General features: G+C 40.4%; 1 protein-coding gene across 2 annotated transcripts in view; it reads right to left on the bottom strand.

Moving 5' to 3' along the window:
* Nucleotides 1-12,045, bottom strand: part of PKN2 (protein kinase N2) — a 57,498-nt gene extending 45,453 nt beyond the window's left edge. For both annotated transcript variants that reach the window (XM_076340557.1, XM_076340558.1), the window contains exon 1: nt 11,877-12,045. In XM_076340557.1, coding sequence (XP_076196672.1) covers nt 11,877-11,924 — 48 coding nt within the window. In that variant the 5' untranslated portion in view covers nt 11,925-12,045. The remainder of the gene's footprint in view (nt 1-11,876) is intronic.
* Nucleotides 12,046-12,295: the final 250 nt, after the last annotated feature.

Genomic DNA, 12,295 nt, shown 5'->3' with positions numbered 1-12,295 from the left:
AAAATAATTCAACTGCATAGTTTAGAAAATGTATGGGAATAAATTCAGAATATGGATGCCTGTAGTTAAGTATTAAAAATCTGTTTACTTGAAGTACTGTATAAATCTTAAATTGACAGTTAATTAATCCAAGTAAATGCAACAGACGGGAAGGCAGACAGATGCTAAAGAAATGAAATGTTACTTTTGAGTCCGTAAAACAGTATTGTCTATTATAGAAAGGAAAGAGTTACAAAAATGGGAGACCACTTGCAGAACTTGCATCTCCCTTGCCTTTCTTTCATACCCAAGGTCATCTGGTTCAAGAATCAAATTGGAGTTAAAGAAACCAATTCCCACATGCACAGCAGCTGCTGCCCCAACTGTGTCACTGAGTTACTCCCATCAAAAAGAAACACTTCAAAAAAGAACACTTTAATATTAGTGCTGGCTGCTAACCTGAAAAATAGAAGATGATCCTGAATACTACTCTACAGCAGACCGATGTTGTTTTTCCTCCTGCACTTCAGAAACTTCTAAGGATTTTTTTTTTTTTTTTAAAAATCTGTTAGAATTAGTTTAATTAAAGCCTGAGAATACATTCGCTCACTCTCTTGTACTGAATCCTAATACAGGTAAACACCAATTTCTAAAGCGTTTAACAATCATAAATTGTTTCTGCATTTTGCAGTATGTTACAACAGAAGGCAGAATTCAAGAAAGGAGTTTGCCCCCCAAACAAAAATTAGCTGCTGCTCCTGAATGCCATGTACTTTGCCATAGACACTCATTTTATTTGAAGAGTGCACATACAAAATGAAAAGGAAAAAAAGTCAGATTTAGATATTACTTTGTGAAGTGGCTTATGAGATGAGGAATCATATTTGAACCATCTTAATAAAGATTAATAGTTAAAACTTACTACATTTTTCTCCCAACAGACAAATACTTAGTTTGACTCAGACTAACTGGTATGAATAAAGAAGTAGAGAACAACAATTAAAAACCCCTCTGAAATAAATTATTTTGTTCTAATGTTAAAGTACTATCTGTTTTAAATTTCAAAATGTCATGTTTCCATCTCTCCAGAAGAGAGACCAAAGACACAAATCCTAGCAACTTGAAGCAAAATCATTAAATAATGGGTTAAGTTTCAAGAACAAAATTTACATAATCTTCCTGAGGATCTCTAATTATACTGATATTGTAATTTGCAAACGATAACCTTTAACATCCAGTCATTCTCAGCCTAAAACATCAGCTTCATATGAGCTTATAAATAAGCAACAAACAAACTCAAATATTGAAGAAAACATGCTTCCATTAAAGGAGATTGCCGAGTCCTAAATGGGCAGCAGTTCAAGAATGCTACACTAGTAGTCAGGCATGTACGATTTACAGTACTTTTACTTTTCTACTGCTGCCACTAAGTTTAGAACATGTCCTACAAAAAGGCCTTGCCGATTTTAAAATGTTCTCTAGATCTGTAGTATGATTATTTTGGTACTTTTCAAAACAAGTCTTTGAAAGCCTGCCTTCAGTCTGACTCTGTCTTCTATAATCTTTTGCTAGAATCTAATTTACTGTATTCTGACTCCCCACCCCATTATGCCCATGTAGCTCCCCACGTGCTCTGGACAGGTTGTCAGCAGCATCCATCCTTACAACGTCAGAGGTTAATAATGTACTTGTGTCTTTTATTTTTAAGAAAAGCTGACACTACTTGTCATCATTTGTCTTATAATTTTAGCCTACACAATTTGAGAATTAGGGAAGAAATAATCTCGTCATGTCATATGCAGATCTGTCTATAAAGGGAACATCCTCTTAAACCACATTCCACTTAATTGTTTTGCAAAGTCTTCCTGTATAAATAAACACATGAAGTAGAAAAGGAGTGGATGGTTTTACATATTATGCTTGTAAAAAGCAACAGGCCACACAGTCAATTTGCATTCCTCCTAAATTCTCAACAATAGTTTTGGAGGCTTTTGGACTTAAGTTACTTAAAAATCCAAGCGATAAGATAATATGCATCACAATGATGAAAGAGCAATTTCAATCTCATATCTAATAACCTAAGTCATGTAAACAGTGTAAGTCCTAAAATCTATCATAAAAGGGGTCATGTTTCTCTTCCGCGGGAAGAGAAATAAGAAAGGTAGGCAGAAGAACAGAACTAAGCAAGTTTTTTCCATTTATCTAAGGACTGGCATAAAGTTTCTTGCTCACATTACACAAATAAGCTAGTTCTTAGTAGAGAGCTTTGGAACATCTGGAATTACCAAAACCACTCTCCTTGTTTATTCTAAAGACAATCCTTCACTCCAACAGCACAGATTAAAAAAAAAAAAAGTCCCAGATTCTAATGGCATAGCTGAGTTACAAAGATAACACACCCAGAGTTTGTCAATGTGTACAAGGAGGAGAAAGAATTGAAAATTTTGAAAATGAATTCAACACCATGAGAACTTTGGAAACATTTAATCACTTTGTTACCTCAAATTTGTTATTTCTGCACCATATTTTCAGGCCTTCCCACCCCCACCAAATTTGGCTACGCCTCTGAAGCACAGCATCAATCTTGTACACAGTGGTTCAAAGTCCTCTAAGTGGTGCTTTAATTGATGCTCATGTGACTATTAAGAGGTATTCTGTTATTGCAAACATTCAAGTCATCATTGTTTGGGTTTTTTCCTACTAAATATGCCTTACAGTTATTGAACTATTCAATAACTGACAGTTATTAACTGTTAACACTAAATAACAGTTATTGAACTATTCAATAACTGACAAATGTATTCATACCAAACTGTAATACCTCACACTTCATTATTTTTATGGACAGTAATTTTATAGTATTATTTGCACAGTAAGTTGTCTTCACTCCAAAATTCGATCCCATCTGTTTCACTTATATACTCACTTTTCTTTCACTTAAGTTAGAGAAATAACAAAGAGACTCAAGATTTTTCAAAACTACTCCTTGCCTTGAGTGCATAAAAGGTTTAACAGCAAGTTCTGAAAGCTAGCAAATAAAGTTGTGGTGATATCCCCACATTCGCCTAGCGTACTGCTACAAAACCTTAACACTATTCTCAGCCTTTGACATCAAACTAAATGAAACTACCTCTTCCATCCATGCATGATGTCCAAACCAATTCTATTTTCAATGCTTTTTCAGACAAACAGGTTTTTACTGTCACATGCAGCATATTGTGAGACCTTCTGCTTGAAGAATGCAAAGCTAGGAAAGAATTGCCATAGACAGGGCATAGACTGTTCGTTAGCTGTATATTCATCTACAGCAGAATTGGACTCTTTTTACAGTCCCTAGCTCAAAGTCACATACATGAGAGTAAATCTCAGCCTGTAATCTGATAAACATTTTACTGCATAACCCATCATTGCAAGCAAAAAAAAGCACCCTAAAGAACCAGCAGTCCCTGTCCTCCCCTAACAGTTTGTTCCTGCCCCAGACCATTCGCTGATAGATGCCAGTACAAACCTTTATATGGCCACACAGTGAACTGGATTGTGAACCTGATCTGGCTGAAAACTAATTTGGGATGGGGGGGAAACCCACCACAACAAAATTAACAACAAAATCTGTTCACCATATAGCTGTCTGTGCAAATGTAAAGCAACACAACATGGCACCTACTCGTTTTCAGCAGCAGTACCAGCTGACAAAGTCTGACACTTTCTTTGAACAACAGCCTCAAGTCTGTACGGGCAAAGCTTCCAGTTCCAGCACACGGCAACTTTTCCATCCTAAATTTACATCACAGACCTGCCTTGCATCTTAGTGATCTGCAACAAAATAACCAAACTGAATATACCTTTTGACAGTTTTAAAAGATACATATGTTAAAGTTCCTAAGTTCATAAGCAAACTATAGCGCCTGTGATATAGTAAACCATATCATTAATATTATTTCCTGTTTAATTAGCCAGTTTGTGTTTGGGACTTTAAAAAAAAAAAAAGGACTTTTTTTCTGCTTCTTTTAATCATCAACTCTCAATTTCTCCTCAAAAGTTACATGAAGTCTATATATGAAAAAAAAATTATATACATACAGATAGAAAAATAAATTTCAGAACAGCTATGCACCGCAATTATTTGCAAGCAGTATTTCTAAATCAGGTAAATAACAATTACACTTACTATTAGCTCTTATTCCTTTTAATAACCTATTTATTTCAATAGTCTAACAAATGTGAGTAAACAGAGGGATGTTACATACTTACTTATGAAGTTCATGTACATGTACATTCTTTTTAAATTTCATAAAGAAATTGTACATGATAGTGATCTTCAAGTGCTTTGAGTATTAACTTTTATGAGCTAACAAAAAAGGTATATCAGGCTTACATTCCAAGAGTTGAGCAATATTCTCCAGGTTTAAGGCCCAGCACTAATTCAGAATACTAGTACTGTTGTAGTAATCCACATGAGAAGTTGTCCTTTCTGACCTGATCTCCTTGCACGTGTTTCTATCACACTAACAGGCACAGCCTCACATTATTCCTGTGATTTATCTCAGAACTTTGATATAATCTATTAGCACCTTGGTATTGCAGACTTAATTATGCCTTCTCCTGGCTATAGATCTGCCGCCTATTGTATTTTGTGACACACTAATAACAATTGTGGAAAGTTAGTGGAAAGCTGTCCCCCTGGTTCTTCTCAATAGAAATAGCACTGGTTCTGCTACTTTCATTTTCAGGTTACCATGTTGTTGTGTTTAATGGAAACTTAAAATCTATGAGCCCTGCTACCATGTTGCAGGATCGCAAATATTTGAAAAACCTCAACAGAAAAAACAGTTAGCTTCAGCACCAGACTACCATACATAACACTACAGACGTGAAACAGATATTATAAGCTTTTGATTCAGGCTCTCTGATCTGTACTTATTTAGAGAACAAGTCAGAAATTCTCTGTCATTTAAAAACCAATACATCTCCAGTGAAGAAAATAAGGCTTAAAGAAATCCACAGGAATTGGAGGCAGAAAAAGCTAACTAATTTAGTCATGTCCACATTAAGGTTTTTACCAACATAGCCCAGTTTTCCTGATTTGCATAATGGGCTTGAGCAAACCCTCCCTGGGCCCTGCCACAGATGAACCTTTCTTTATGGCACAAAAAAAGAAATCTGCATATATTAACCTTTCATAGCCCAGCCCTTCCCAGTCAATCGTTTCTTATTTGGTACCTGATAGCTATCTATATATCTATAATAAAATAACAAAGGCCTTTAGTACAGATGCAGTTGTCCTAGCAAAATACACTTATGCTAATATTCCTGTGTTTTCCCTGGTTGCCCAGAAGTGACAAACCACACTGATGAGAGCACAGCTTTGCCATCAGGGTGCCTCCACTCCAGAAGTGCTCTCTACACCACTGTAGCAGCAAACAGGAACTACAGCCAAAGTGGGCATAATGTTGATACACAGCATAGGAAACTGCATCTATACATAATATCAAGAAAAATAGGTGTGGCCTACTCTTAAAAAACAATCAGATCACCACTACCCACAGTTGGCGGTCCCACAACTGAGCCATAGTAACTGATCACCTGAACTCCCTCAACTCACCCTATTTGTGAAGTTAAATGCATCAGCCTGAACAGCTTGATTTCAGCCTCTTCTATTACCCGCAGTACAACAGCAGCACAATTCACAGCAGAGCTGGTCCATTTAGCTGAACATAAGCCTGCAACTGCATGTCACTATCCTGTTCACAGTAGTGTCTGCCCACCACAGAGTTCAGCCGTATCCTCCTCACCAGCTGCCAGAAGTTGCACCGGCAAAGTTGATGGATGCCACAAAACTGCAGTAGTTTGACACACAGTCACAGAATTCCTGAAGGTTTGGGAAAGCACCCCACAAAGCACCACGAGAAAACTCACAGAGCAGAACTTTGCTCTGTAGGATGCATGCCCAGACTGCCATGCAAGTAGTTCTACTCACTGGTGAGCTGTCAAACAGTAAGTAACCAGTAACTGTAAAACGGCAGTAACAAAAATGGTGTGGACTTGTGTCACTGTGACATAATTATATTGTTGCAGTTCAAATAAACAAACTAATCAGATATAATGTTACTGTAAGGGCAGGCCCAAAGCATTTTGTTAACTAATGGCACTACTAGTTTCTGTTTCAATGTAGTACTTCCGAATCGTATCTCAAAGTAACAGAAGTCACGGATGAGATACTACAATATAAATCTCATTTCTTTAAAAACAACCCCTCCCTCCCCAAACACTAGCAAAGAAGCTATTTTGCTTGTGCCAGGAATTGCAGACCAAGAATTAATAATTAAAGCTTCAAAGTACCATACAAATGCCTTGCCCATGCTACAGAGCAAGATCTCATGAGAGATGCTTCAGCTCAGTCCGTTCCTGAACCCATTCACTTACTGGATCCACGTAGAGAAAACAAAACAAATGAAAAGTCTACCATCAACCAATTTGTACCAGTCGTACACATGATTTCTAGAAAAAGGAAAAGCAAAAAGCAGACTGAGACCCTCGCGCTGCATGTAACACACCATAAGGCTTTGTTACTCTGAATCTAAGTAGAGGCCATGTAATGTCTTAGTCTCTAATTCAGCAAAGCACTGCGACATTGACTAAGAGATTCTTAATCCCATCATTAAGCCCTTAAACCACCGTTTCCCAATGTAAAGGACATGTTTATCTAGTTATTCTACTACAGATTTTAGGTTACATTATAATGAATGACCATTCACAATGTATAAAACTCTTCCAGCAGAGCTATTACACATACTGTAACTAAATATACTTTTCTACTAGCCATTACTAATAATTTATCTTGAGTTAAAATAACAGATCTGGGTCTTAGAAAGACAGCTGCTCTGATAAAGAAAATTCAGGCAAATATATACAAGTCTATGTCATATACAAGTTCCTATGTTAACAGGCAGGCAGAGAATTCAGAAGATGGGGGGGGTGGGGGTGGGAATCAAACCAAAACAAAACCAAAACCCCCACCCATGCACCTACCTAAAGGGATTTTAAGGACTGTTTATGTTTCACTGAGAACAGGATGTATATTTTGCTAATACAAGTTTTGAACAGAGTACTGTTTAAAGAGTAATATATATCCACAAATGGAAAAAACCTGAAGTGCTTCCCTAAATCCACCAGTTCTGGAAGCGTTTGTAGGGACCTGAGAAGTCCCAAGCAGCTGTACACACACTTTCATGTCTAAACTGCAGTAGACTAGTTCAGGATATTTTCACTTGAATGTGACATTTTCTTGTTCTGAAGAAACAAGAGTAATTCAAAATTATTTGAGGCTCATCTGTCCTAGCTGAACAGTATTTGAAGGGAATCTTACTGCTGAGTGTTCAGCCTAATTACAATGTCTGTTCAAAACAGATTAATTAGGTTACTTGTACCTTTTTAAGGTGTCCTTAGGCACTCGACCACAGCTAATAATAAATACCCAGTACTTTTTATCTCTAAAAAAGCAAGCATCATTACCTCTATTCTACAGATGAGGAAACTGAGACGTGAGTAAGCAAAGTCATCTGCCTAATGTCACCTAGCTGAGAGCAGAGCAGCCAGGAATGAAATGCAGGCATTCAGAGTCCCATCTAGTAGTTTAACCGAACATGGCGAGGTGCAAGTGCCTAATTTATACACATTTATATACAAAACACAGTTGTGTAATCTAAGGCTCAGCTGTTCAATTTTTATCATGCAGACTAACAAAATACTGAGCATTTTTCAATCATGTTCATTTTATGAATACTCTTGTCCCATATATGAAACGGAAAAATAAAACAAACTAAAAACTATACCGGATGTGCCATCGTGTAAGCATAATTTACATATTTTTCAGTTGTGGTACTCTTCATCACTACTTTAAAAAAAAAGTTACCAATGGCCTTTAAGCACGATGCTGTCATGAAATTTATGCTTCAAGATCCCTAAGTGCAGCATCTTAGGAAATTAGATGACTAGAGCTTCCATTAAAACAAAATATCCATTAAAAAAATTCCCTTTATTCTGACCAACACAGAAATAAAGACATTTTTGCCAATGTTTTGTAATTTTAGAAATAGGTATTGAAATTTGAAAAACTCATTCCAAGAGAGCCTTTAACACTTCCATTTGAAGCAAATGAGGGTCTGTTACATCCTTAATTACTTTAGGGCATAGCCCAAGTTCTATCTTGACCAAACAATTTCATTTAAGCAAATAAAACCAAGTAATACATTGTTTTTTTCTGGTGTTAAACAGGTATTGTTTTGGAAGCATAATTTTGAGTGAACCAAAAATTTTCTTAAAATAAATCCTGTAACATTACCAAGAAAAGTCTAAAGATAAAAACAATTACATTACTGTCTAGAAAAGAAGTGGTAGAGAACACCTTGAAGTACAAATGTGCAATCACTTTGCATACACAATAGCCTCATTTAAACACTCTAAGTAATAATTTCTGTTACCCCAGCCTTACTGTGCTGACCTCTATCATCACTGCCAAGAAAGCACACATCTTTGGAAATACACACTACCTCACAAAAACTTTTTTTTTAAAATAATGATTTAAAAAAAAAAGACTTTTTTTTCATATAAAACTTAAAAGATTTTATTTCATGGATGCCTTATTTAACAGCCTACAGCATCATAAGTTAAAGTTTAATTTTATGAGGAAACAGAGTTGCCACTTCCACCAGGAAGCAGAGAGTTAAAGGATGTGCAATTAACCTGAAAGCAAGCACTGGAGAGGCTAGTTTACCTGCTGGACAAAATTCTAAAAGGATGCAAGCCCAGAGAAGGCCAGCGGAATTTTGGAAGGGAAGGCAACATCAGCAACACTGGTTCTTATCCAAGCTCCTTCCCCTTCCTACAAAAGAACCTGTACTGGAGATAAAAGGAGGTAAAAAGGTAAGCTGGCTTTGGTAATCAGGTAATTTTGCTAGTGAAGCTACTGAACAGAACAAACTAAAAAGAGGATTTGTTTACTGCCAAGTTTATTTCATACTATGCATTTGCTAACTACTGAGGAGTAAGTGTTGCATTTTTCACCTTGAACAAACTTATGCGAAAACCTGCTTAGAAGCAAGATATACTTTCCACATCCTATTAACTGTCTGTGAAATGTTTAAAGTAAGATACAGAAGAATGGAGAAAATATTTTAAAGAAAAAGCAGGACAGAAATGTCTAGTGGATATTTGCTAGCAGAAGTTTTTAAGAAACAGCTCTATCGGATACGGAGTCATTTTTTTTAAATATAAAACTGTCACCATGAGAGGTGCGATCTAAGGCCTGTTTAATTAAACCCAGTACACCGTGAGGCAAGTACATATACCACATCTATGTTTTACTACTTTCTTCTTAGCAGTTAGTTATTTTGCCCTTTTGTTTTTCATATTTTCTCAGAACCCACTTCACATCCTGTTAGTCAGTAGTTGTGAAAGTTTGTCGATCTTTGTATCAGGAGAGTTCAATTGATTCATGACTACTGATCCACTTTTATTAACTTCATCCAAACCTAACAGTTAACTACTTACAGCACGCTGCAGTACGCAGGGCTATCATAACGAAGCGCATACACAACATACAATATCACTAAGCAATGTGTTATATTGATCACAGAGTGATAGTCACTTTACAGTCCATGTCAGGATCAAGCTTGGGATTAACACTGGGTATAGCTTGTTTTCAGTAGGTTTTCGTGAGCATTACCAAACATCGAAACCACACATCGTTCATGATCTAGATCAACCCAACAACATGACACTTTCAACCTTTACTGTAGTCATGCATTCTACAACTTCCTCATCTTTCTGCGCAAGATTGCAATACGCAAGTAAAAGCCCATTTTACATATAAGCACTTTTTAAGTTAGGGTTCTTCAGATAGAGGAAGTTTCCTCCTGAAGAAACATGAGTGAAATGGCGTATCTCACACTTCACTGTAGTTCCCCTTACTTTGGGAACATGCCACTAAACTAGCTTTTATGCATATGAAGAGTAATTTGTTTTGAAGAATTCTCAAGAAAAATGATACTGATGCCTTCGCATTCCACTGCTAATATATGTCACTGCAAACAAAACACCACCTTCACAGTGGTTCTTCCTGATATGGAAGTTCCTCTTAAAAATACCTAAAAGTTAGCAGTTTACAAAGCTTAAACCCTACTGGGATTTCCATGTTAACTTCGTAACCTTTCTGTCTTGCCCAAAGAACTGTATTTATCGATACAGAAGTTATCACATATAATGGAAGAGACAGTACAACCAAAGGATCTAATCCATCCTGGTGGTTTTTTTTTGTTGTTGTTGTTTTTTTTTTTTAAATTAGTATCACTGCCAGTCTCATCTTCCAAGAAAAAAATAAAACCCTCCCCACCCCCAAGAACAAAAATGTCCCCCCAAACAAAAAACCCCACTCATTTCTGTTTAAATTAATCCAAACCCAACTCTCAGTACTTCTACAGAAATTCTGCTTCCATTTAGCTTACCTGTAACACTACCATAGTTACTTATTCACACAGCTCACCACTTCAAACAGGTTTACCAGCTTATATATCATCGTATCAAGTTTGTATTAACATAGCGATTCTTCCTAGACACTTATGAGCCACTGATTAAAGTTCAGCATTTTAGATGGATTCTTAGCCTTCAGCCATCTCATGTGCTACACTATTAAGTAGAACGCTACATCTCTGTTGTGCCTTTTCCTTTGTTACGCAAGTGAGCACATCGCTAACATTTAAAATTACAGGAGAATTTAACAGCATTTAGGAAATGAAATTTCTCCTTTTTAAAGCACGCCTTTCTAATTTCTATTCGAGCATTAAATTCAATGCTTTCCATTTATGGACTTCTTTCTTTGGCTAATTGTCCAACTAATAAATTCAGAGACACATTCTTTGCCTGGTTAACCATAACAACTTGCATAGACTTAGCGGTGTATATTAAAAAAAAAAAAAAAGTAAGCTTTCTTTTGGACAAGGAAGCGGAAGAGCTAGCAGGTTGAGCTGACATTTAAAGATAAAAGCACAAAAGTTAAGCTCCCGAATTGCAGCTAACCCTGCAGCTGACAAGCAGAAAAGTAACAGTTGCACGGGCGACCGAAACTGGTCAAACTACAGGGATGGAAACAACCAACCCTCGAGTTTTCAGGACCTTTTACGGTGTTGGGGGGTCGTTTGGGGTTTTTTTGTAGTGACCAGGACCCTTGCCGTGTGACAAATAGCGTCGGTCGGACCATTTTCGCCTCTTCACAGGCTCCGAGTTCAAGGCCTACATAAAGGAAGCTGCTCCGACTCCTGCGCGGTGCAACGTACAGGGAAAAAGCTCTTTGCGTGACCCTTGGCGCAGGCGGTGGGGCGGCTACCGGGACCCCTCCGGCCGGGGCCCCGACGAGCGCCGTGCCCGGGGCGGCGCGGGGCGGGGGGCGAGCGCTACCAGCCACCCCGGCGGCTCCGCCGCGCCGGCGGGAGCGGGCGGCCTCGGCGCTGGCGGAGGGCGCTGCCCAGCCGGCGGGGCCGCGGCGGGGGTCGCGGCCCGGGGCAGGCCCTGCCGGAGGGACGCGGCCGCTCGGCGGGGAGAAGGAGGGAGCCGAGAGCAGACAAAAGCGGGTCGCGGCCGGCAGCGGGGTGGGGCCGTGACCGGGCGGCGGCGCCTCCGCTCCCGGGGGAGAGAAGCGGGAAGAGGCCTGGGGTGGGCACGGGCTTCCGCCGCCTCCCCGGCCCGGCCGCGGGGTGGGGTGGGCGCCCCGCGCCGCGCCGAGCGGCGGGCAGGGGGCGGCGGGGCGCGGCGGGGCCGGCGGCGGCTCCATCCTCCCCGCGAGGGAGGGGAGGGGAGGGGAGCGGGGCTGGGGCGGCGCCCCGAGGGACGCCGCCACCGCTTACCTGGAGCTCGGTGAAGAGGATCTCCCTCTCGGCCGCGTTGGACGCCATTGCGCTGGGGTTTGAAGTCCGCACCTGGACGCTGCTGCCGCCGCCGCCGGCGGGGAGGGGAGCGAGGGAGGCGGGTCCGGGGCCGGGACTAAGGGCGCATCGGGGGCGGGGGGAGCGCTCCGCGCTCAGGCAGGCAGGGGGACGCGGGAGGGGCCGCCGCCGCCCCCCCTCCTCCTCACATGGGGGTCGCGCCGGGGCGCGGTGCGGTGCGGTCCCCGCCGGGGCGCGGTGCGCTCCCCCGCCCAGGCGCGGCGCTCGGCCCTGGCAGCGCTCGGCCGCCGCGGCTGCTGCTCCTGCGGCCGCCGCGGATGTCGCACCATTTGGCTGTCACCCTGTCGCAAAAGCGTCGCCGCTTTGCGGCTCCCGGAGCA

The sequence above is a fragment of the Aptenodytes patagonicus genome, chromosome 5 (genome assembly GCF_965638725.1).
Source record: "Aptenodytes patagonicus chromosome 5, bAptPat1.pri.cur, whole genome shotgun sequence".
Classification (NCBI taxonomy): Eukaryota; Metazoa; Chordata; class Aves; order Sphenisciformes; family Spheniscidae; genus Aptenodytes; species Aptenodytes patagonicus.
Note: the sequence above shows the minus strand (reverse complement) of the source record. Positions and strands in the feature narration are given on the sequence as shown.